The sequence below is a fragment of the Arvicola amphibius genome, chromosome 2, assembly GCF_903992535.2.
Source record: "Arvicola amphibius chromosome 2, mArvAmp1.2, whole genome shotgun sequence".
NCBI lineage: Eukaryota > Metazoa > Chordata > Mammalia > Rodentia > Cricetidae > Arvicola > Arvicola amphibius.
Window position 1 is genome coordinate 24,650,445 of NC_052048.2, and position 24,697 is coordinate 24,675,141.

Genomic DNA, 24,697 nt, shown 5'->3' on the forward strand with positions numbered 1-24,697 from the left:
TGATTGCTGAAAAGGCTCCTCAACCATGGCTCTGCCTTGTGCTGTGGGGGAAGGGGACTTTCAGTTGGAAAGGCGCTCTCCGCCTGAGACTGGTTCAGAGCCCTGTTGCTGTCAGCTCCACCGGGAATACCCTTTGGCCTTCTAAAATCACAAAGTTGGTTTCCCTGAGCACGAGGCTCAACATCTCAACTGTCGAACCACAGGCGGGACATTGAGCCCCCGGAACCCCTTCGAACGTTGCTACAAGAAAGGAGAAACGTCAGAATACCGAAACACCGGGGGGTGGATAGGCAGAGGAGGGGGGGGGGGGAGTCTAGCAGCAAGGGGCCGGGCTAACCATGGCGGAGGGCGGGGAGAAGGAGGAGTTCTGCTTCACAGCGCTCTATATAAGTGGCCAGTGGCCAGGGCTGTGCGCTCATACTGACCTTCAGCCAGACTGTACCAGCGCAATGGCGCCTTCCAGGAAGTTCTTCGTTGGGGGCAACTGGAAGATGAATGGAAGGAAGAAGTGCCTGGGAGAACTCATTTGTACCCTAAACGCGGCTAAGGTGCCGGCGGACACCGGTGAGCTCCATTTAGGAGCGGCGGCTCGGCGGCGGGAGGCGGGGGGGGGGGGGGGGGGGGGAAGCGGGGGGAGAAGATCGGGGGTGGCAGCACCTACTCCCTTTCCGAGTGGACCTGGATGCTGGCCTGGGGATAAGGGCCATTTGGTGTCCGGGAAGCAAAGAGATGTGCTGAGGTTGGAAAGGCTTTTAAATGGTGCCCTGGCCCTGTGGAGCAGGAAAGTGATTCTTGGGGTGGGGGCTGGGTGGAAGGTCGACCCTGGGAGTGGACCGGGGCTGCACCAGCTAGGGGCCACGGTTAAGAAGCGGAACCAGTGTCGGGGTGGATAATCAAGGAGAGTGGCACGTGTCCTCCAGAGTGTGGAGGAGGAAGCTGAGCTTGCGCGGGCTCCCAGCTACCTGCCCCCTTGTTCTCTAGATCCGTAGATCGTGCGTCTCTGCACGTAGCCTGAAACTCCTCCCCCGCGTCGCAGCTAGCTTAGGCCTCTGAGCTGGGGGCTCCTACTTCTCTACCCCTACACAGCCTGGGCCACTGCTGCCTTCCTCTAAGGGACTGAGCAGGTGCCAAACATGCTGAACCGTTTGGAAATGAAAAGCTATCCTACCGCTCTCCTCAATCTGGAAATAGGAAAACACGAGGTCTCTGGGAGCTGCTCAACTCCCTGCTGCTCACAGACTCTATCCTCCATCCTTCCGCCTCCTACCCACCTAAATCAGAGAACCTTGAGAATGACCAAAGGGTGTTGATTGTCTGCTCGTTTATTTCCCAAAGAGCCCAATACAAACTCCAGTAACTGGCCTGTTTTCTTAAGCCAAAAATCCTTGCCGCGTTGGAGAAGTGGGGATGGGCTATTTTAGAAAGGATTGGCCCCGGAGAATGCTGACTCTAGGAGGTGCCCATTCCCAGAATAGCCTGAGGAAATTAGAGCCATGGCTGTTAAAAGAGCAGAGGGCAGGGTAAGGGCCATGGCCTATCAGGAGCGTTAGGAAAGCTTTGGGATTGGTACAGGCCTTGCCTGGGCTGTGTAGTAGACAAAGGTCATCTTTCTGGAATGAAAAGGGGAGGAAAATAGAACCAAGAAAGCGAAGGCATGACAGCCTGGAGAATGAAGGCTTTCTTTGATCTCATTCTCAGAGGTGGTTTGTGCACCCCCCACCGCCTACATCGACTTTGCCAGGCAGAAGCTAGATCCCAAGATTGCAGTGGCTGCGCAGAACTGCTACAAAGTGACCAATGGGGCCTTTACTGGGGAGATCAGGTGAGCCAGACGCAGAGAGGGGCGTAGAGGGCAGTTTTCTTGTAGGTTCCTTGCTGAACCTTGGTGTTTATCTGTTTGTTTTAGCCCTGGCATGATCAAAGACTTAGGAGCCGCATGGGTAGTGCTGGGGCACTCGGAGAGAAGGCACGTCTTCGGGGAGTCTGATGAGGTCGGTAAGCAGGAGAGGAGGTAGGGGATGCTTTCATCTGAGAGAGCTGGCTCACTGTATTTTTTTCTTCAACAGCTGATTGGGCAGAAAGTAGCCCATGCCCTATCCGAGGGGCTCGGAGTGATCGCCTGCATTGGGGAGAAGTTGGATGAAAGGGAAGCTGGCATCACCGAGAAGGTTGTGTTCGAGCAAACCAAGGTCATCGCAGGTATCTTTGGAGAAGGACCTTTGAACTTAGCAAGGGCCTCCGAGATGGGTGGGGAGGTCAAAAACCCTGCAGCCTGCCCGATTGTGTTGAGCCAGGAAAAGAGAGGGCGATTTGCGTGGCCCTTGCCACTTCTGTTCCTGCAGAAGGCAGAAACCCTACCTTCAAAAGTCATTAGGAGCTGGTGAAATGGCTCTGTGGGCAAGGGTGCTTACAGCCAAGGCTGAGGGCCTGTTTGATCCCCCAAACCCACATGGTAGGAGAGAACCAACTCCTGCAAGTTGTCCTCTGAGCTTTATATGTGTGCCACACAGTCACATATAAATTGCTAAATAAATAGGTGATGAGGGAAAGCTCATCGGGGGTAGCCGGCCATTACTGTTACCCAGAGAGCTTTGCTGGGCAGCTGCCTCCTCTTCGCTGTTCTCGCCCTGCTCTCTGTCCTGCAGATAATGTGAAGGACTGGAGCAAAGTGGTCCTGGCCTATGAACCTGTATGGGCCATCGGTACTGGCAAGACTGCAACACCTCAACAGGTAACTTCCCAGGAGCCCCAGAGGATCCCCAAACTCTCCAAGAAGCATGACTTCCCAAGGATGCTCAATTCTAGACCTGACTGGGATGGAGCCTTGCTATTCTCGGATCCCAGGGCTTTTCCAGAAACTAGACTCTGTCCAAGCACCAGTGTTTTTTTTTTTTGTTTTTCCCCCTTCTTTGAATGAACAGGAAGGGTCTTACTTAGTGTACCTTCTCTTTCTAGGCCCAGGAAGTGCATGAGAAGCTTCGGGGTTGGCTGAAATCCAATGTCTCTGATGCGGTGGCTCAGAGCACCCGAATCATTTATGGAGGTGAGTGGGTCTGGCTGGCCAGGATGGAAATGGGCTAAGATCGCCTGAGGCCCCACAGAGGTGTGATTAAGTGGATTACCCATCCCTGACCTAGCCGCCTTCCTGTTTCTGGTACAGGTTCAGTGACTGGAGCAACCTGCAAAGAGCTGGCAAGCCAGCCCGATGTGGATGGCTTCCTCGTGGGCGGGGCTTCCCTCAAGCCTGAATTTGTGGACATCATCAATGCCAAACAATAAGCACCGTCCATGTCCCCTGCCCTCTGCCAGGCCAGAACTACGTTGCCCAGAAGCTTAGGAACAGCTCCCACCAGTCACATGCTTCTGATGTCATCTGCCCCATCTTGTGTCCTAATCCATGCTGTACCTTCCTGAACCTTTTACACCTCCCTGTAATGGTTGGGACCAGGCCAGAATGAAATACATCGCCTGTTTCACCAAGGCTCGGGGAGGAGGGCAGAACGAGTGGAACTGATTCTGTCCCTTCAGGCGAGGCAGGAAAGTGAAATCACCTTTCCTTCCCTTCTTGGTGTACATTAAAGTCGAGATCCTCTCGCCCTAAGAAGCCGGGCATGTTCCCCTCTCCCACAGCGCCGAAGCCCTAGTATCATGTTTGTGAACCATCTTACATGTAAGGGAAATAAACACCTGGCCCTGAGCTTTGCAGTTTGTCATTTCCATATGATTTCTTAGACAGTGACAGGACTTTGGGGGAAGGGGTGTAACAAAACAGGCTCTGACAATACATCTCACTTTTTACTTGAAAAACATCTTTTGTGGCAGGCTGCCACAGCCCTTAGGTCCACTTTCTTGTCTTGGCCCTCTGTGAGGGATAGTGAAGGCGCCTAGCCTCTCCTCGCCTCAGCTTCACAGCCTTTTAAGTTGTTGGTCTAGGCCAATGGTGCCTCTCCACCTGTCCCCACCGTGCTGATGATGGCCAGGTGCCGGCACAATCTGGTGCGAAAGGGTCATTTGTAGAGCAGGTAGCGCTTCATGGCAGGGGGCAAAGGCAGGGTGGAGATTTGGCCAAGCCGGGTATCCCCCAGCGCATGGCGCACACACAGGCGGCTCAGGTGCAGAAGGGATTGTGGTTCCTCGGCTGAGAGAAGGAAAGCAAGGTCAGTGGAGATGCAATTGCAGTCAGACATCCGCAAACTCTTACGGTCCTGCTCAGGCTCCCTTATTCCTTCAGCTCTGCCTCCACCCGAGGGAGAACTAAGGCTCTGAATTTCCACACCACGCAGCCAGTAAGGCCTGGGAGGGAAGCTAGTTATTCAAGTGACAAGCCAAAGTGATTTAAAGCCCCCTTCCTGAGGCCCAAGCATGAGTTTCCATCCCAAACCATTGCCAAGAGTGACAATTCTCTCCCCACACTTAGGCCAGGTCTCACCTCTTCTCTCGCCCATGTAGCGGATGCGGACCTGGCACTGGCCCCAAACAGCGCTTACAGAGGGATAGAGGGTCCTGCCCTTCAGTCCACGGAAGGCTGGTCCCAGGTACATGCCCCCAATAGAGTAGCCCAGAGTCCCCTCCTCCATATCGAGAACCACCAACAGTCTCTCTGGCACCACTAGCTGCTCACCCTGAGGTCCGGCTGGGTACTGGGGGGCCTCCAGGCCCTTACTCTGATGATACAATTTGCCCCGCCCAATATCCCAGCCCCACGACTCGCCATTGCTGCCCAAAAGCGCCGCATAGTGGTCAACCTGCAGCGGGGCGAGGGCAGTGGCCACGCCCACCACGGCGTGTGTGCCCCTCTGCTCCAGGGGCCAGCTGATCTCCCAGGCATGCAGGCCCCTCGAGTAACCCTTCTTTCCCCGGACCCCATCGGTGCTTTGGGCCACAGGGCGTCGCTCGAAGCACAACCCCCCTTCCTTGACATCGATGTTCTCGGAACAATCCTTGGGATTCCAGCCGTGGCACCGTTGGGCCCCTAGGTCAAGAGGGGGTGCAGACAGGAGCTCCTCCAAGCCCTCGGGAGGAGAGAAGTCAGAGTACAGAGCCTGCGAGGTGGGGGTGCTGCTGCTGCCCCTTGCAAGGGCCGTCTGGCCCATGAGGTGAGCAGCTGAAAGGACCCTCGAAACAGACCTGCTGGGGCGTCTCTCTTCTGAAAGTTGAACTCCGGATCGTCCCCTGGAGCGGTGTGGAAAGAGAACCGACTGTGAGACGCAGCATCTTTCCCTCCGCTCCCGTCATCCGTTCACCCGAGTGTGCCAACCAGCCTGCTTACTTTTGGTTCCCCAACCCTCCTGGATCCATCACTCTGCTTTCATCCCATCTGCCCCGCGCCCCCTCCTCCAAGATTCTCACAAGTGTGCCCCTCAGACCTCATCAAGGGCCGTCCCCCTTGCCGTCCCTAAGCGTCACCGAGCCCGCACAGACCGACAGGGGTAAGGTAGGGTAGTCGCGCCCCTGACCAGCCACCGCTTCCGGCTCCAGCGGACACGCCGGACGCCCGCCCGCGCTCCGCCCCGGGACTCGGTGGGTGGTTAACCCTCTCGTCCCCGCCCAGACCACGCTCGCCAGCCACGCCCCCCGTGGGAACCTCACCCGCTGCAAGAGACCGAGGCTAAGAATCTGTGGTGATGCCAGCCGAGGACAGGTGCGCATGATTTGTGGCGCCCACTCTGGATGGGTAACCTCTTGTCCCCTCCCAGGACTCGATCTGCCCCGACGCGAGGCTCTTCACCGCACTTAATCTTTCCGACGCCACCTGAACAGCAGCATGCCCCGCCCCCCGCCCCGCTCCCGCGTCCCTGGTTAGAATTAACCCTTTGATGACATCATCGCCTTGGATTCTTCACGGAGAGTGTTCTCCACGGGACGAGTCATTCCAGAGGCCCTAAGAGTAAGAGGCACTGACACCCTTTCTGAACTACTGCTCCCACTCCGTAGAACGTAGGGGTTGTTTCTTCCCTGAGTCTCCCTATGATGCTGAAGTGGTAGCCATTCATCCTCCTGCCTCAGCCTCTTGAGACTACTAGTGGGTACCTCCTCTCCTGGATGTGCTTCAAGGATCAGTTTTGAGTGAAGCTAGAGCATTAGCTGCATTATCATGGAGATTGCCATTGAATTTTGACCTCCTCGAATGCCTATTGATAACACTTCAAATACCCCATAATGCTACAGGTAACTTTAACTCTTTTTAAGTGATTTTTTTTTTTTTTTTTTTTTGGTTTTTCGAGACAGGGTTTCCCTGTAGTTTCTAGAGCCTGTCCTGGAACTAGCTCTTGTAGACCAGGCTGGCCTCGAACTCAGAGATCCGCCTGCCTCTGCCTCCCAAGTGCTGGGATTAAAGGCGTGCGCCACCACCGCCCGGCTTTTTAAGTGATATTTAACTTTGGCTGGTCTAGAACTCCCCAGACATTGATTGGCCTGCCTCTGACTCCTAAATGTTGACCTAATTTTAACTTTTTTTTTTCGTTATTGTTTGGTTGGGTTTGAAATGGTTTCTTGTAGCCCATCCTAGGACAAACCTGGCTGTGCAGCCAAAAGCTGGCCTTCGACTCCTGCTCCTCTTAGCCCCACTTTCAAGTACTTGCATTATAGAGTTATGAGTCACATATGGCTAATTTTAACTTTTTAAAATTCAGATGTGGGGTTGCTGAGATGGCTCAGGAGTTAAGAACGGTGGCTGTTCTTCAGAGGACCCAGTTGGGGTTCCAGCACCCACATGGCAGCAGCTCACGACCAGCCATATATCCCAGTTCCAGGAGATCTGATGCTTTTTCTGATGTCCACATGAATGTAGCACAGACACACAGTCACAAAAGAAAAGACAAAAAGCAAATACGTATGTAGAATAAACGAATCTTTTTTTTTTCAAGACAGTGTTTCTCTGTGTAGCTTTGGCTGTTCTGGAACTCGCTCTGTAGACCAGGCTGGCCTCAAACTCAGAAATCTGCCTGCCTCTACTTCCCAAGTGCTGAGATTAAAAGGCGTGCACCACCACCATCCAGCAAAACAAAATAATCTTAAAAAAATAAAATCTAGACGTAATAATATCCTAAGTTGCCCAATTATATGTGATTGCTTCCTTTTGGATGCTGGGAATTAAACTGAAGTCCTATTTACTAAGCAAGCATTGCTTTACCATTGAGCTACGTTACTCGGTGAATTTTACATGCATGTGCACACTTACTTGACCACCACCAACAAGGTAAAACACTTCACTAGCATTCCAGAAGGCTTATTCTTACTCTTTCCCTGATGCTATACTCCTAAGGGTATGACACCCATGAACATAACTGGTAAATTTTTTTAAGGGGATCAGAATTTGTAGCTGTGTAGAACACACTACCAAGTGGGTCTGGAAAAGATGGAAGACTGCTTTTTTTTCTTTTTTTTTTTAAATATTTATTTATTTATTTATTTATTTATTATGTATACAATATTCTGTTTGTATGTATGCCTTCAGGCCAGAAGAGGGTACCAGACCCCATTACAGATGGTTGTGAGCCACCATGTGGTTGCTGGGAATTGAACTCAGGACCTTTGGAAGAGCAGCCACTGCTCTTAACCTCTGAGCCATCTCTCCAGCCCCTGGAAGATTGCTTTTCAACTAAGGCTTTAGGTTTCCAGTTGGGAAACAGAAACACAGTTGGGCATTTTCCCCAGGAAGATACCAATGAGTTACTGAGTACCAGGCTCAACACCCTCCCAGGGTTCAGAGCAGGATGTCTACAGCAAGCAAAGGCTGGCTAAGATAACTGGGGGTAAAGAAAATAAATTAGCTCACATAAGTCCTTTTTATCATGTCTCATTTATTCTTCCTGTGCTCTCTCCAATCTTCTCTTGATGTTCCTCCTCGCGGTTCCTCCACGCTGCTCCTCGCGGTTCCTCCACGCTGCTCCCCGCGGTTCCTCCACGCTGCTCCTCGCGGTTCCTCCATGCTGCTCCTCGCTGTTCTAGCCCTCAGGGTTTCTAGTTTATACTCCCACAGACATAGTTAACAATCATGCATCTTAAAATTTCTTTTATTTATTTTATGGATATGAGTGACCTGTCTTTGGGCACACCAGAAGAGGGCACCAGATCTCATTACAGATGGTTGTGAGCCCCCATGTGGTTGCTGGGAATTGAACTCTGGACCTTTGGAAGAGCAGCCACTGCTCTTAAGCACTGAGCCATCTCTCCAGCCCCAAACATGCATTTTGGGGGCGGGGCTAACAGGATGGACAAAAAACTGACAAGGCGGGCACTGTGTCTCAGAAGGGGCGTGGCTGTGAAGCTCTGGGGCAGAGACCAAGAGGATTAGGATTGTGCTCCCCCACCCCGGGGGGCCAAGCATCCCAGTGCTGTATCTGTTGTCACCCAGGTGACACTCGGGAATTCCTTCTCTGGAGCTGGTGTGGCGACCCAAGCCTTTTTTCTGTATATTTCAGGGGTAAAGGTGCAAACAGTTAATTTCCTAGACTAAGACCTTGTGTCAAATGAAAGGTGAAGGTAAGTACAGAACATTAATAGCTTGTTAGGGTAGAGTAAGGTTAGTCCATTACACCTCCTGAGTCTGCTGCTAGGGAATTCAGGGCCACCCAGACCTGTCTGTCAGTAAGAGCAGACATGCTGTCTCTCCTGCTCAGTGCCTCCTGCTCAGGGCTCCTTTCTTGTCAATACGTCCTGCCAATAAGGATAATTGTGGTGGACTAGCTCTATGTAGATTTGACTATGAGAACAAAGGGCCCCACAATGTGGGAGAAGGTATACAGTTGCCAGTACAGGAAAAGTCAGGTTTAAAGATTGCTTTATACAGCGCTGGGATTGGGGATGAATCCCATGATGGAAGGGAGAAATGTCAGGCTTTCACAAGACCCCTACAGAACCGACAGTGGCTATCCACAAGACAGGTGTTCCCGAAGCTCTGCCGATTGGGTTCTCCACTGGATCGTGCTCGTGTGAATCTGCTCACGGATCTATCGCTGTGCTTTCACTGTATAATACTGTGGTTTACATCAAGATACCTCGTTCAAGCTGGGAGACAGCCCTTTGCCAGTGTCTCTAATGCACCAGATCCACCTTGTTGCCTGTTCCCTCAGAAGACATAGCCTCACTAACAGTCTGCATGCTTTGCAAGTTGAAGTCATTTCTAAAACTGTGAGTCTATCGCTGGCTAGTCTTATCTAGCAGGAGGTTTGAACGGTGACTTAAGACAGAACATTAAAAAAAATTCATTTTCTGTGTATGAGTTTTTTATTGAGTGCACTCATGCATGTGTGTATGTATACCATATACTTTCTTGGTGTCCAAGGAAGCCAGAGGAGGACACAGGATCATCTGGAATTGTAATTATAGACAGTTGTGAACCACTGTGTGGGTGCTGGGAGCCAGACACTTGTCCTTCTGCAAGAGTGCCAAGGGCTCTTAACCTTTGAGCCATCTCTCCAGCCTGAAGACAAAACTTCCCTGTGGTCTCATTCTGCTGGTCATATTGGGGAATGTACCCAGAGCCTCGTGACCGTACTCCACTACTGAGCTACAAGCCCACCCTGAATCAGAGTGCCGCCTTGACGTTCTATGTAGCCTTGCATTGCCAGTGCTGAGCATTTTCTGCTTCATGTCTTCCAGCAAGAAATACAAGAAATCTATACAGCTTTGGATTTTGGTTGGTTTGGGTTTTGTTGTTGTTTGTTTTTAATTTTTAAAATTATATTTATTTTTGTCTGGATGTGGTTGTGTGTGACATAGTCTGCGATATGTGGGGGTCACAGGACAACTCTGAGGCAGCAGCTCTTTGTTTCCACCTGTGAGTCCCAGAGGTGAAGCCAGGCAGTCAGGCGTGGCAGCAAGTGCCTTTACCAAGTCACCATCTTACGGCCTCTGTGCATGTGTGTTGTTTAGTGTATATGGATGTTTTGCCTACATATATGTCTGTGCACCATGTGGGTGCAAAGCTTACGGAGACCAGAAGAAGGTGTTGGCTCCCCGGGGACTGGGGTTACTGATGGTTGTGAGCCGCCATGTAGGTACTGAGAATTGAAAATGGGTCTGCTTTAGTGCTGGAGAGATGGCACAGCAGTTAAGAGCACTGCTTGTTCTTCCAGAGAATCCGAGTTCAATTCCCAGCATCCACATGGCCATTTACAACTGTCCGTAACTCCAGTTGCGGCGTTCTGATACCTTCATACCAATGCACATAAAATAAAGTTAAATAACTTTCTAAAAAATAAAAGAAAGTGGGGCTGCTGGAAGAGCAGGTAGGATTTTTAATCATCAACTCTCTTTTGGGCCCTTGTTCTTTTGTGTTTGTTTACTTATTTGATTTTGTTGTTGTTGTTGTTGTTGTTTTCTGGGGGACAGCATCACATGTAGCCCAGGCTGGCCTCTGGCTAATGTGTTAAAGGATGACCTTTAACTCATAATCGTCCTCCAAATGCTAGGATTACAAGCACGTACCACCATGCTGAGCTCCCAATTTTCTTTAAAGATGAATCACTTGAACTTTGGTGGAACGGTAGTAACTTTAGAATTGGATGAACCACTTTTACAAACGTCTTCAATTGCATTTAGTTTTGTTTGGGGCAAAGGGGACACTGGTGAAGGTCAAAGGGCAACCATGTGGGTGCCAAGAATCTATACTGAAATCATTTAGACTTGGCCACAGGTGTCTTTCACCTGTTGAGTCACCTTGGTAGTCCACTTTTAGAAATTTCTTGAATTTATGCTTGAATATATACTAATGTCTTGAGATCATATTTAGATATCATATATATGTGTATATATAGTTTAAATCCCATGCACATACATGTACATATATGGAAACATACATATGCATGCACACATGTATATACCCATATATACATATGAATGTGTATACATATACACATATGTATATGGATACATATAAGTATGTATGTGTAATATATGCATACATATATTAAAACAAATATACATACATGTACATATGAAATGGGAGCTATTGGCCCTTGTTTAGTAAGCCAACTTTTTCCAGATTGAAAAGATTGTTTCTTTGCTTGGGTAACAAATGAAGTGCTAGCTGGGTGGTGGTGGCACACGCCTTTAAATCCCAGCACTCGGAAGGCAGAAGCAGATGGATCTTTGTGAGTTCGAGGCCAGCCTGCTCTAATAAGAGCTAGTTCCAGGACAGGCCCCAAAGCTACCTTGTCTCAAAAAACCAAAATACAAAAAAACAAAACAAAACAAAAACCAAATGAAGTACTTGGACTGCCTTCAGATGGGTCCTGTTGTATAGAAACAAGGTACCTTAAAGCAATATAATCTAAATAAAAAAAAAAAAAGCAAAACAAGACACATCTAGCCTTGGTCCAGCACTGGGTTCAGTAGAACATAGATCAGTTTCCATCTTACACGCTGGCCAAGTTCTGCCCTCTTTAATAAGACCATTGTTGAGTTCGCATTCTTGTCTGTTGTAAAACTGAACCTTTTATTCTCACGACAAGCGATTCCAGTTTTCACAGACTCGTACAGAAGATTCAGATACCTTTAACTTGGGAGCCAGAACATTTGCTGAGAGACTGTGTCGTCTAAATAGGACAGGGAAGCGGCACCAATGAAATTTCAACAATATGTTTGCCTAAATAAGACATGAACAATGACAGCGCTATCTGACATGCCACGGAGAAAGGGGGAAAATCTTACAAGGCCCCACCCCTGTATGAAGAGCTAAAGGCAATTAATGGCTGCTGAAAAAGAATCAGTCTTCCCCAGGGTTATCTAACGCCAAGGGGTCAGTTCTAAAAAACGTGTACATATGAGCGGCGCTAAATGAACTCAGCAGGTTGTATTTATGTTTATGTGTATCAACAATGAAAAACAAATAGTATTATGTAATATGTAAAACAAAACAGAAAGGATTAAACCTGAAAGGAAAGCCTATTTTCCGAATTCACCAATGAGGACGAAATGGCAACTGGGCTGAGGTTGAGAAACCTGGATTACTGGCCGCCCGCAAGCCCCGCCTCTGGCTCCGGCCCCGCCCCCTCCGCCCCTGGTGCCAGTCCCGTAACCAAGGCAACGCACTGGCAGGATGGAGTGGGAAAGCTGACTCACTCAGGCTGACGGTCACGTGCGTGGGCGCATAGTGTGCGCTCCGGAGGACTGGGGGGTCTCTCGAGTCCTCAGTCGGCTCCGGAAGTCTGCCACCTCGAGCCCTCCCCTGAACTGCAGCTCGTGCTTTGGGCGTTAACACTCAGGTCTGGAATGTTCTACCAGAGGAAACCTGGGCTGGAAGTTAGGGAAGGCCTTTTGGAGGAGAGCTAACCGAGGAAAGCCGGCGAGGTGAGCAAGGGTTAGAAAAAGCCTGGTGTCGTGACGCACGCCTGTAATCTTAGCTGTTTGGATGGCCAGAAGGATGATGGATAGCTTGAAGCCAGCTGGGATATACACCAAGACCTTTCCTAAAAAAAAAAAAAAAAAAAAAAAAAAAAAAAAGCTGAGCCGCGCGAGGTGGCGCCCTCCCAGCACTCAAGAGTCAGGTGGATCTCTGTGAGTTCCATGTCATACAGAGCCAGTTCAGGACAGCCCGGGCTACACAGAGAAATCCCATCTCAAAAATAGATAAATAGATAGATAGCTAGATCAATAATAAAAACAGAATCATACAGAAGAGTTTTAACTGCAAGCCAGAAAAAGCTTGGAAGTAGGGAGAACCAAACCTGGACCCAGGGTGGTAAAAAGGAGGGAGATTTATGAGAACATCTTAACTGAAGCTTGCCTTACCCCCAGTTAGTTTTGAAGACTCGGTTGTGGCAACCTGATAAAATGTTTCCTTGCTCTTCATTTGCTGATCTTCCCCCACAGGCAATCCCCCCCAACACACACACACACACACACACACACACACACACACACGGGTCTCAAGAAGGAGACAGCTCAGTCTGTGTTAGAAATCTCAGTTTAGCGGGGGTGGTAGATGATTGGGAGGGGGCTTGCCTAGCATATACTAGACCTTGGATTTGATTCCTGGAACTGGGAAAACAAAACAAAACAAAACAAACAAACAAAAAACCAAACCTCAGAGGAAGGTCTCAGGAGACCCCCCTACGTAGCTTCCTTGCGATTTTGTAGGCCGTCGATGCTAGGAAAGGGAGGAAGGTTTCTTCTGTGGTACAGACCTTGGTTAATTGCCAATGTCCCTTTAACAGTCCCTCACGCATGCTCCTGTAAGTTACCCTAAGCAAACTCACTGGATCCACAACCACCCAAATTGTGAAGTATAAAGGAACACACTCATTACAATAGCCATACCCTCTTAGTAAGGTAGCTCTGCCAACTCTACCAAGATTAGTCACCAAAAACCTTAATTTACCCAATAAAATGCTTTGTAATCCTAGCACTGAAGAGTCCTGGGCAAGGGGACCAAGAGAAAGCCTGGGGGACCTTGTATCAACAGTGATGACTGAAATACTCGTTTTCTTCTACCCTTGACATTCTTCAGGACCTGGGTTTCCTTCTGGAGGGTCCTGACTGGAGACCTTTCAGGCTCGCCATTTCACCCCATCAGTGCTTCTCCAGAGGAGGGAGGAGCGTTTTGTTAGCAAGGGCTCATCCAAATGGAAGGGAGGGTTTTCAATAATTACTTTTTCAAAGTATGGCAAAGTGGCCGGAAAGATGTCTCAGGAGTTAAGAACACTGACTATTCTTCCAGAGAGCCAGGGTTTGATTTCCAGTACCCACGTGGCAACTCACAACCTTCTGTAAGCCCAGTTCCAGGGGATCTGACGCCTTCTCACCTCAGTGGGCACCAGGCATATGTTGAAGGGACTCATGGGGCAAATACATCTCCTTTGTGCTGAGAACTTGGCCTTGGGTGTCTTGTGCTGACCTTGCAGTCCCTTTTACATATATGATATACACAGATATACATGCAAGTAAAACACCCAAACACATTTTTAAAAATAATTAAATGAGGCCGGGCGGTGGTGGCGCACGCCTTTAATCCCAGCACTCGGGAGGCAGAGGCAGGCGGATCTCTGTGAGTTCGAGACCAGCCTGGTCTACAAGAGCTAGTTCCAGGACAGGCTCCAAAGCCACAGAGAAACCCTGTCTCGAAAAACCAAAAAAAAAAAAAATAAAAAAATAAAAATAAATGAGCCACATTTAAAAGCCAACTCTGGTGCAGATATGCAATCCTAGGAGAACAGAAGGAGAGCCTGGGCTACAGTCTGGCAATTTAGTCAGACCCTGTCTCAAAACAAGAAATAGAGCAGGGCCAGGTGTTGTGGTACATTTAATTCCAACACTTGGGAGTCAGAGGCAAGTAGAAGTCGGCCTGGTCTATATAGCAAGTTCCTGGACAACCAGGACAATATAGTGAGACCCTGGAAAGAAAAAGAGACACTGTAGATGGAGCGGCGGGGCTGCGTCCCGCCACCCGGCTAGCTTTATACCCGAAATAATTACACGGAAACTGTATTCTTTTAAATACTGCCTGGCCCCTGGCCCATTATCTGTAGCTATTTATTGGTTGATTCTCATATCTTGCTTTAACCCATATTAAGTAATTTACATAGCACCACGAGGTGGATCGCTTACCAGGAGAGATCTTAACCTGCATCCATCTCGGAGAGGAGAGGCATGGCGACTGCATATGGCGACTGCCTGAAGCATCTCCCCCAACTCTGCTTCCTTTCTCCCACAATTCTGTTCTGTCTACTCCGCCTACCTAATTTTCTGTCTCTTAAAGGGCCAAGGCAGTTTCTTTATTAATAATGAAAGTAACACATAGACACTCCTCCATCAAGACAGAGAGCACACTAGTAGCTCCCTGGTAGAACACTTACCTAGCATATGCGAGGCTCTAGTTCAATCTCCAGGATCCCCCTCCCTTTGTTGTGTGCAGCACACACATCTACTCACACCAGCTAGGGAACCCATGACAGACCAAAGTATGAACGCTATCAGAGTCCAGTTTAGTGAGCCAATGTGTTTTCTTAGGGGTTACATACAGGAGTATGGGTGAGGAGTTACAAGAGCAGACATGACCCAAAGACAGCTGCATCACTAATGCCCACCCCAACATGGGTGAAGGCTCACTAAACTGGAAACCTGGGGTACACTGCACAGCCTGCAGGCAACTCAACAGGTTCCAGGGTGTCCTTCCCTGGTACTCAGCTGGTCTAGACCTCTTCCAGGCTGTTGTCTGGTCTCAGAGTCTTCTTTGAAGCTCATCAATTTTCTTCATCTCTCAGCTTTTATAGTTTATGCTGGCAGGGAGAGGCCTAATGAATCTGATCAGTTTCAGGGACTTCCTGGAGCTGTTTGAGTTGTATACATTCTTGCCCAAGGAGCTTCCTTGATGGATGAAATGTTTCAATCTCCGAGAAAAGTGTTAGAAAACACCGGTCCAAAAAAAACAGAACAAACAAACAAACAAACAAAAATACAAAAAAAACCCCAAAAAACCAACCCAAAAACCAAAAAACAAACAAAAAACCAACCAAACAAAAAACACTAGGAGGTGTGTGTGTGTGTGTGTGTGTGTGTGTGGTAGCACACCTGTAATCTCAGCAATCTAGAGACCCATGCAGGAGCATGGCTAAGGGTTGGAGAGGACTGTCTGGGCTACATAAAAGACCTGTCACTTGTCACAAAAGAACAACGGATGATAGCATATTAAGGGTATTGAGGTTGTTCAGTGGTTAGCAACTTGCCAATGAGCTTGCCACCTAAGTTAGATTCTTGGAACCTCATGATGGAAAGGGAGACCCCCCCCCCCCCCCCGCAACATGTGTACTGTGGCAAGTGTTCTCCAACACACACACACACACACACACACACACACCACGAAGTTAAAAACCAGCAGAAAAACCAATGAACCATGGCTTAAATCTAGCCTCCTTGGCCCCTGTGTATAGTGTAAGGCTCCCTTTGCTCAGTGTCTTGTCTCCACTGGTACTTCTTTCTCTGATGTCTTCAGAATTCTGTGGACAAAAAAAGAATGGCACTGGGTCGTGGTAGCACTCGCCTGTAATCCCATCACTCAGAAGGCAGAGGCAAGTGGATCTCTGAGTTCAAGATCAGCCTTGTGTACATATAGCTCCAGTTCCGGGACAGCCAGGGTTCCACAGAGAAACCCTGTCACAAAATAAGTAAATAAAAAATAAAAAGAATGCCAGCACACACTTTTTGGCTGGAGAGATGGCTCAGCAGATGAAGCAGTTGAGTGCTTGCTTCATAATCATGAGGACTTGAGTTCAGATCCCGTGTGCTGTTCTAATCTCTGAAGGCAGAGACATGTGCACCTACTCACATACTCTACCTTATGAAAATGCACACAAGATGTTTCTTCGAAGGGCTTCTTCTTCTGGACTTGCGGAGAGCCACGTGTGTCCTCGCGTGAGGCCTCAGGGGCCTCCTGACAGTGTCCCTGGTGTCTGTGTGTGTGTCCCTGTTTGTTTCAATGAAAAGGGAGGAACGGATGAAGCCTGGTACCAATCAGAGGAGGACCTGTGTCCCAGGAAGAGCTCAGCAGCTCTGCCAGGCTGTCACAACACCTTGTTGGAGCGTCTGAGCAGACACATTATTTTGGCTGTGCATACTCAGTGTTCTCTCTTTAATCCTCCTGTCAGATTAACTTGAGACCGGAAACCTGGACCTCGGATACTCTTCCCAATGTTGAAATAAAGCTTTCTCTGCTTTTCATTATTACTTCTCATATTGAGGGCGGGTGTAAAGCCCAGCCTGCCAGGGCAGCCACGACCCCAACTAACAATAACAAATTTACTGTAATCTCCATTTTTTCGAGACAGGGTTTCCTCTGTGTCACAGTCCTGGCTGTCCTGGAACTAGCTCTTGTAGACCAGGCTAGCCTTGTACTCACAGAGATCAGCCTGCCTCTGCCTCCCTAGTGCTGGGATTAAAGGTGTGCGCCACCACGGCCCACTTTATAGTCTGGCATGAGGTGGCTTGCCTTCACTGCATCTATATAGTGGAAATGCTGTCACAGTACGTGCCGCAGGTTCTCCCGTTTCCATGCTTAGTCACAGGTTGAGATCAGCCGTGTTTTACACTCCACACACAAGTGGGAAAGTACTTAAAAACAGACTTCTGTTCTTCCTGTGGAGTCTGATGTTAGACTTCGTCTTAGTCACTGTTCTGTTGCTGTGCAGACACCACGACCAAGGCAACATAGAGGAGAAAGAGTTTAACTGGGGACTCAGGGTCCTAGAGGGTTAGGACCTATGACCCCATGGCTGGGAGCATGATGGCAGGCAGGCATGGCGGGAGGCAGGCAGGCAGGCAGGCATGGCAGGCAGGCAGGCAGGCAGGCAGGCAGGCAGGCAGGCAGGCAGGAATGGCAGGCAAGCAGGCAGGCAGGCATGGCACTGGAGCAGAAACTGGTAAGCTTACATCCTGACCCACAAGCACAAGATGACGGCACACTGGGCAGAAAGAGATAGCTGGGAATGACCCCAATTTTTAAACCTCAAAGCACACCCCAGTGATCTGTCTCCTCCAAAAAGCCCACAGCTCCTACTTCTCCAAGAATTCCACAAACTAGGAACCAGGCGTTCAATACCTGAGCCTATGGGATCCATTCTCATTGGGACCATCACAAACTTTGTGTATTTATTTATAAACAGGTTCTGACCATATATAGTGTAGACTTGCCTAAAACTATTTAATTAAATAGTTAATTAAGTTTTGGGATTTTGAGGCAGAGTCTCTCTACATAAACTTGGGTGTCCTAGAACTCACTATATACATAGACCAGGCTGGCCTCAAACTCCAGATCCGCTTACCTCTGCCTCTCAAGTGCCAGGATTAAAGGCATTTGCTACCATGACCAGCGCCCTCAAATTATTTCTGTAAGAGGTTAAACAGAATGACTTGGCAGTTAAGAGTACTTGTTGCGGGCTGGAGAGATGGCTCAGAGATTGTGAGCACTGGCTGCTCTTCAAGAGATCCTGGGTTCAATTCCCAGGACCCACATGGTTGCTCACAACCATCTGTAATGAGATCTGGTGCCTTCTTATGGTGTGCAGGCATACATGCAGACAGAACACGAGTACTTGTTGCTCATGTTAAATTAAAGTTGAATAAACTTGCCAGGTGATGGTGGCACACTACACTAATCCTGGCACTTGAGAGGCAGAGGCAGGCAAATTTCCAGGCCAGTCTGATCTATAAAGCAAGTTCCAGGACACCTAGGGCTACACAGAAAACCCCTGTCTTTTGTCAAAAAACAAAAACAAAAAATAAATACATAAGCCGGGCGGTGGTGGCGCACGCCTTTAATCCCAGCACTCGGGAGGCAGAGGCAGGCGGATCTCTGTGAGTTCGAGGCCAGCCTGGTCTACAAGAGCTAGTTCCAGGACAGGCTCTAAAAAAAAAAAGCTGCAGAGAAACCCTGTCTCGAAAAACCAAAATAAATAAATAAATAAATAAGTCAATGAACTGTGGTGTGTAGAAATACAAAGAAGTTCTTCTGAGAGTCAATGGTTGCAGACAGGTAGGTCCATCAGAACTTTCTAATGAGACTTTGGTCTCATGCTGTTCCTAGTCTAGAGAACTTAGGATAGGCGTCTGGGTTTGGCGCTGTATATCTGTAATTACAGTAAAGATGAGGTGGAGACAGGAGGACCAGCAATATGAGGTTGGCCTTGGCTTATGAGCCCCAAGCACCAGCACCAGCACCACGAAAAAGTAGCCAGATATACAGAGTACATTTGGGAAGCCCCAAGGCACAATGGCCTGCATTCACACTGGCCAGGTCAAGTCCACATGATTAAACATAGTGTTATTAAAGTCCTAGACAGGCAATCGGACATGGCGGCTAATGTCTATCCTGCCAGGTAGGAAGTAGGAAGATTAAAAGTTCAAGGTTAACTGGTAGTAGTGGCTTAGACCTTTGATCCTAGCACTTGAGAAGCAGAGACAGGTGGATTTCTGTGAGTTTGAGGCCAGCCTGGTCTACAAAGTGAGTTCCAGGACTGCCAGGGCTACACAGAGAGACCCTGTTTTTTGTTTTTTGTTTTGTTTTGTTTTAAAAGTTCAAGGTTAGGGCTAGAGAGATGACTCAGTGGTTAAGAGCACTTCTTGCTCTTGCAGAGAGCCGGTGTTTGGTTTCCAGCACCCTTATGGTAAGTCATAATCACCTATAACTTCAGTTCCAGGGAATCCAGTTCCCTCTTATGATCTTGCTGGGCACCAGGCACACATGTGGTGTGTGCGTGCGTGCATGGGTGCGTGTGTGTGTGTGTGTGTATACAAGCAAACAATTAGACACACAAATGTAAATAAACAAAAAATAAAGTTCAAGGTTATTCTCGGCTACATAGCAAATGTATATAGTGAATTTGAGACCAACTTCAGGTACATGAGACCCTTAAAAATGTCCTACACATGGCAAGTTCACTAGCGTTCAGAAAGTGATGAAATACACCCCCCTGGACAAGTGAGGAGTCCGTCGGCAGCTCTGAGGCTCCACTGCGTTGCTGTCCCCTTAGCCACAGTCAATGATGACCCTACCTCCTAAAGAAAGCCCAACTCCCTTCCTCTTGACTAGACAAACTCAGTGAGACACTTCCAAAACTAAAGCAGAACTGAGGACGTGAAACTTGTTTACGTGTGTATATGTGCACGTTTGTGTGTTCAAGCGTGTGGGGTAAGCACGTGTGTAAGCACGGTTGGTCCAGAGGACGTCCTTAGCTGTCATCGTCAGGGGCTAGCCACTTCACCTTCTTTGAAACCAGATCTCTTATTGGTCTGGGGCTCACCTATTAGGCTAGCGTTGTTGGCCCAGGGATCCTCCTATTTCTCCCTCCTGGTTGTGGGATTATAAACCTATACTGTGCATTATGAAAGCTGAAAGCTTTGTTTTTTTTCTGTTTTTGTTTTGTTTCTTTGATTTTTATTCTTTTTCTTTCTTTCTTTTTTTTTTTTTTTTTTTTTTTGAGACAGGGTTTCCTCTGTGTAACATCCCTGCAGCCCTGGCTGTCCTAGAACTCTCTCTGTAGACTAGGCTGCTCTCAAACTCACAGAGATCCACCTGCGTCTGCCTCCAATAAAGGCATGCACCACCATGCCCTGCTTTGTTTTTTTTTGTTTTTTTGTTTTGTTTTGTTTGCATGTGTGCGTGCGTGTATGTGTGTGTGTGTGTGTGTGTGTGTGCGTGCGTGTGTGTGTGTGTGTGTGTGTGCGTGCTTTGACATTTATTTAGACAGGATTTCTCTATGTAGTACTGGCTGGCCTGGAGCTTATTGTGTAGAGCAAGCTGGCCTTGAACTAACAGAGATATACCTGTCTTTGCCTTCTGAGTGTTGGAATTAAATGTGTGCACCACCACGCTTGGCCGTGGACAGGGTCTCATTAAGTTCCAGACTGCACCCCAAGGCTTACCTTTTATCCCCCTTCCTCATTCTCCAAGGATTACAGATCTGCACCTCCAGACAGCATGTCTGATGTTTGTTTTGTTTTTGTTTTGAGACAGGGTCTCTTGTATCACAGACTGGCCTCAGAATCTATGTAGTCAAGGATAACCTTGAACCTCTGATTCCCTGCCTCACCAGTGCTAGGATTACAGATGTGCACCATGCCAAGTTTACGGGTTGTCAGCATTGAATTCAGGACTTTAGACATTCTAGGCAAGCACTCTACCTACTGAATTACAGCCCAGTCCTGGAGATGACGTTATAAAAGCAGAATGACTTCTAATCTTGTTCTCTTTCTTTCTTGGATCATTGGGTCTATGTGAACCTTCTGTCATAGCTAAGGATACTCAGCTTCTAGAGAGAAGGCCAGAAGTAGTGGACTGTCTGGCAATAGCCGTATGAGTGTGCCATCTTGAAAGCAAGTCTCTTTTAATTTATTAATTCATTATGTATACAGTGTTCTGTCTGCATGTTTGCCTATGCTCCAGAAGAGGGCACCAGCTGTCATTATAGAGTATATATGAGCCACCATGTGGTTGCTGGGAATTGAACTCAGGACCTCAGGAAGAGCAGCCAGTGCTCTTAACCTCTGAGCCATCTCTCCAGCCCAGAAGCAAGTCTTCCAGTTCCAGTCCTGCATCCAGACAATTGCAGCCGCAGCTGACAGTCTGGCTGCAACCCAACCAAGCCACTCTCAGACTGTGACACACAGAAACAAAGATAATGTTTTTTGTTTGTTTGTTTTTATATTTTCAAGACAGGGTTTTTCAGTGTAGCACTGGCTGTTCTAGAATTAGCTCTGTAGACCAAGCTGGCCTTGAACTCACAAAGATCTGCCTTGCCTGCCTCTGCCTCCTGAGTATCAGGAATAAAGGCATGTGCCACTACCGCCTGGCAAAACAATGTTTAAGTAAATAAAATGTGGAACCAATGACATGGTTCAGCAGGTAAAGTTGTTTGACACCAAGTCTTACGTCTACCTGACTCCAATCTCCTACATGGTGGAAGGTGAGAACAGACTCCTGTGAAATGTCCTCAACACTTGCCCTGTGGCATGCACATGCCCACACACACAATAAATAAAATCTGATGTTTTAAGACTGGATGTAGTGCTGCACACCTTTAATCTTAACATTTGGGAGGCAGAGGCAGGGGAATTTTTGTGAGCCCGAGGCCAGCCTGGACTACACATGGAATCCTAAGATAGCGGGGAGATACCCTGTTTCAAACAAGTGAAGATAGAATACAACAGACCATGCATATACTAGCTATCTCTAGAAGCCCCTGGCTGTGCAGAGCGTAATTTAAAACACAATGGAATGTACATATGTGGTGACACCGGCCAGTGACACATTCATATATAATGGAATGTATATGGGCTGGCAACACAGGTCGGTGGGTAAAGGCGTTTGAGGCTGAGCCTGACAACCTGATTTCAGTCTCCAGGATGGAATCTCCAGGTGGAGGGAGAGGATCTCTGACCTCCGCCCGAGTGTCACAGCATCAGTGGCTTCATCTTTAAAACAGGTCAAGAATCTAAGATCAGAGTCCTTTTAGTGGTCGATAGATCTGACTTCATTCACCTTTTTCATATTTTTCTAAAGATTCACTTTATGTTTTGCTCATACATGTGTCTATGCACCACTGCATGTCTGGTGCCTGAAGAGGTCAGAGGGCATGAGAGCCCCAGGAACTGAAGTTACAGACAATTGTGAGTCACTATGTGGTGCTGGCAATCAAACAAAACTGGATCCTCTGCAAGAACAGCGGGGCTTTTAAGTGCTGTAGTGGAGGGGCTGCGGGCCGGCTTCCCGCCGCCAGGCTCCCAGCCACCAGCTAGCTTATGCCCCGAAATCACAACTCACAAATTGTATTCTTTTAAATACTGCCTGGCCCATTATTTTCAGCCTCTTACTCACATCTTGACTAACCCATATTGAATAATCTGTGTAACACCACAAAGTGGTGTCTTACCGGGAAATATTCAGCATGTCTGACCTGGCGGCTGGCTTTGTCGCATCTCTCTCCCTGAGCAGAGGCATGGCAGTCTGCCTAACTTAGGAGAGGCGTGGCATCTTACTGATCCTTCTACCTTACTTCCTCTTCCTGTTCTGTCTACTCCACCCACCTAAGGGGCAGTCTATCAAATGGACCAGGCAGTTTCTTTATTAGCCAATGAAATCAACTCAAACAGAAGACTCTCCCACATCAAAGTGCTGAACCATCTCTCCAGTCTCCAGCTTTTTCATATTTTAAATTTTGTTTTCCTCTTTTACATATTTACAGCAGTTTGCTTATTGACACCTGTGATACATTATGCTAATGATACATAAAAGGAACATAAATGTATTTGTTCTCAAAATATATGAGCTGGTAAATATATTTGGGGTTGAAAAATATATTACCTTTTTGTTATTTTGTCTGTCTTTTTAAAAATCAATCTTATTTTGTACATTGGTGTTTTGCTTGCATGTGTGTCTGTGAGAGGGTGTCAGATCTTGAAGTTACAGACAGTTGTGAGTTGCCATGTGGCTGGGATTTGAACCCAGGTCCTCTGGAAGAGCAGCCAGTGCTCTTAACCATTGAACCATCTCTCTAGCCCCATTTAGTCTGTTTTTTGAGACGTAATCTCAATAAGTAGCCCAAACAAAATGACCTGGAACTTGAAGCAATCCTCCTGCCTCAGTCTTCCAAGTGCTAAGATTATAAATGAGAGTCATTGTAACTGAAGTATATATATTCTGACTCGACCAGCCACTGGGGGAAGGCTATCAAGCATGGTAGAGAATCTAGCTCTGATTGCATAGCGTACATGTAACCCTTGCCAGCTAAGCACAGAACAAAACCTTCAGTGGCTCCCCACAGCTTCCAGGATAAAGTCCAAGTTCCCGGCTGGGATCCAGCTCTGTTTTCCCTCCCACTGCACACCCCCCACACTCACCTACTGTTCCAGCCAGGAGAACCACCTGCTTTCCTTGAGCAGGCCTGTGATACAGGTACATCCGCCGTCTGGAATCTGCCCCAAATATATAATATTGTATATGCACAAATGCTGTAAAATGATCTCCGTGGGCATAGGGTGTGGCTCAGTGAGAGAATGCTTGCTTAGCAAGCTTAGGGCCCTGGGTCCCATCTTTAGCATGGAAAACAGAAACAATAACAGCAATAACGAAAACTCTCCAGCCACTCAGTAAAAGCCCCATTCTGCTGGTCAGCGTTCTGTATGATAGCACCTGTTTCATTGTACTGAATTACATGTGTACTTAACCCCAACACAGTGAACCCCTTGAAAAGGCAGAGACTAGACGAGGCTCGGCCCTGGGGACATAGCCCTCGAAGCCTGTCCCAGAGCGAAAGTACCTAACAAAAGTGCACTTGCAGATGCGTCTAATATGCCTGTTTCTCCTCAGATGAAACCCACACCTTTTCCCATCACTTGGGTCTTTCCCTTCTCCAATGAATTAATCTCTTTGTTGTTGTTTTGAGACAGGGTCTTGTTATGCAACCCAACCTGAGCAGGGTAGAGAGATGGGGAAATTATGGGGACAGGTGTCTTAAATTAAATTAGGATTTCTTTTTCTTTTTCTTTTTGTTTTTTTTTGTTTTTTTTTTTTGTTTTTTTTTGTTTTTTTTGTTTTTCGAGACAGGGTTTCTCTGCGGCTTTGGAGCCTGTCCTGGAACTAGCTCTTGTAGACCAGGCTGGTCTCGAACTCACAGAGATCCGCCTGCCTCTGCCTCCCGAGTGCTGGGATTAAAGGCGTGCACCACCACCGCCCGGCTTAAATTAGGGTTTCTATTACTGTGAAGAGACACCATGACTACAGCAACTTTTGTTGTTGTTGTTGTTTTTTGTTTTTTGAGACAGGGTTTCTCTGTGTAGCTTTAGAGCCTGTCCTGCAACTCCCTCGGTAGACCAGGCTGGCCTCGAACTCACAGAGATCCGCCTGCCTCTGCCTCAGGAGTGCTGGGATTAAAGGCAGTCACCACCACCGCAGGGCAACACAACTCTTATTAAAAACAAAACAAAACAAAAACCATTTAATTGGGTGGCTTACAGTTCAGAGGTTCAGGCCTTTATCATCATGGTGGGCCATGGTAGCAGGAAGGCAGACATGGTGCTGAAGAAGCAGAGAATTCTATATCTTTGATCCACAGGCAACAGGAAGGAAACTGAGACAATGGGCGTGGCTTGAACATATATGAGATCTCAAAACACACCCCCACAGTGACACACTTCCTTCAACAAGGCCATACCCACTCTAAACAAAGCCATACCTCCTAACAGATCACTCCCTATGAATTTATAG

General features: G+C 48.0%; 2 protein-coding genes across 4 annotated transcripts; one reads left to right on the forward strand and one right to left on the reverse strand.

Annotated features, from left to right (window-relative positions):
• The first annotated feature begins 406 nt into the window (after positions 1 to 406).
• Positions 407 to 3,697, forward strand: Tpi1 (triosephosphate isomerase 1). Its single transcript, XM_038318968.1, has 7 exons — positions 407 to 564; positions 1,699 to 1,822; positions 1,907 to 1,991; positions 2,067 to 2,199; positions 2,646 to 2,731; positions 2,956 to 3,043; positions 3,161 to 3,697. Exons 1-7 carry the CDS (start codon positions 450 to 452, stop codon positions 3,277 to 3,279), a joined length of 750 nt encoding a protein of 249 aa, XP_038174896.1. The 5' UTR covers positions 407 to 449; the 3' UTR covers positions 3,280 to 3,697.
• Positions 3,698 to 3,776: 79 nt separating this feature from the next.
• Positions 3,777 to 5,741, reverse strand: Spsb2 (splA/ryanodine receptor domain and SOCS box containing 2). 3 transcript variants are annotated; one of them, XM_038319706.2, is made up of 3 exons: positions 5,590 to 5,741; positions 4,430 to 5,172; positions 3,777 to 4,138 (listed from the first exon to the last, which is right to left on the reverse strand). In XM_038319706.2, the coding sequence occupies exons 2-3, from the start codon at positions 5,091 to 5,093 to the stop codon at positions 4,008 to 4,010; spliced, it is 795 nt and encodes a 264-aa protein (XP_038175634.1). In that variant the 5' UTR covers positions 5,094 to 5,172; positions 5,590 to 5,741; the 3' UTR covers positions 3,777 to 4,007. The 3 variants fall into 3 exon arrangements, with proteins under 3 accessions (XP_038175634.1, XP_038175633.1, XP_038175635.1); XM_038319705.2 differs by lacking the exon at positions 5,590 to 5,741 and adding an exon at positions 5,367 to 5,490; XM_038319707.2 differs by lacking the exon at positions 5,590 to 5,741 and adding an exon at positions 5,372 to 5,489.
• Positions 5,742 to 24,697: the final 18,956 nt, after the last annotated feature.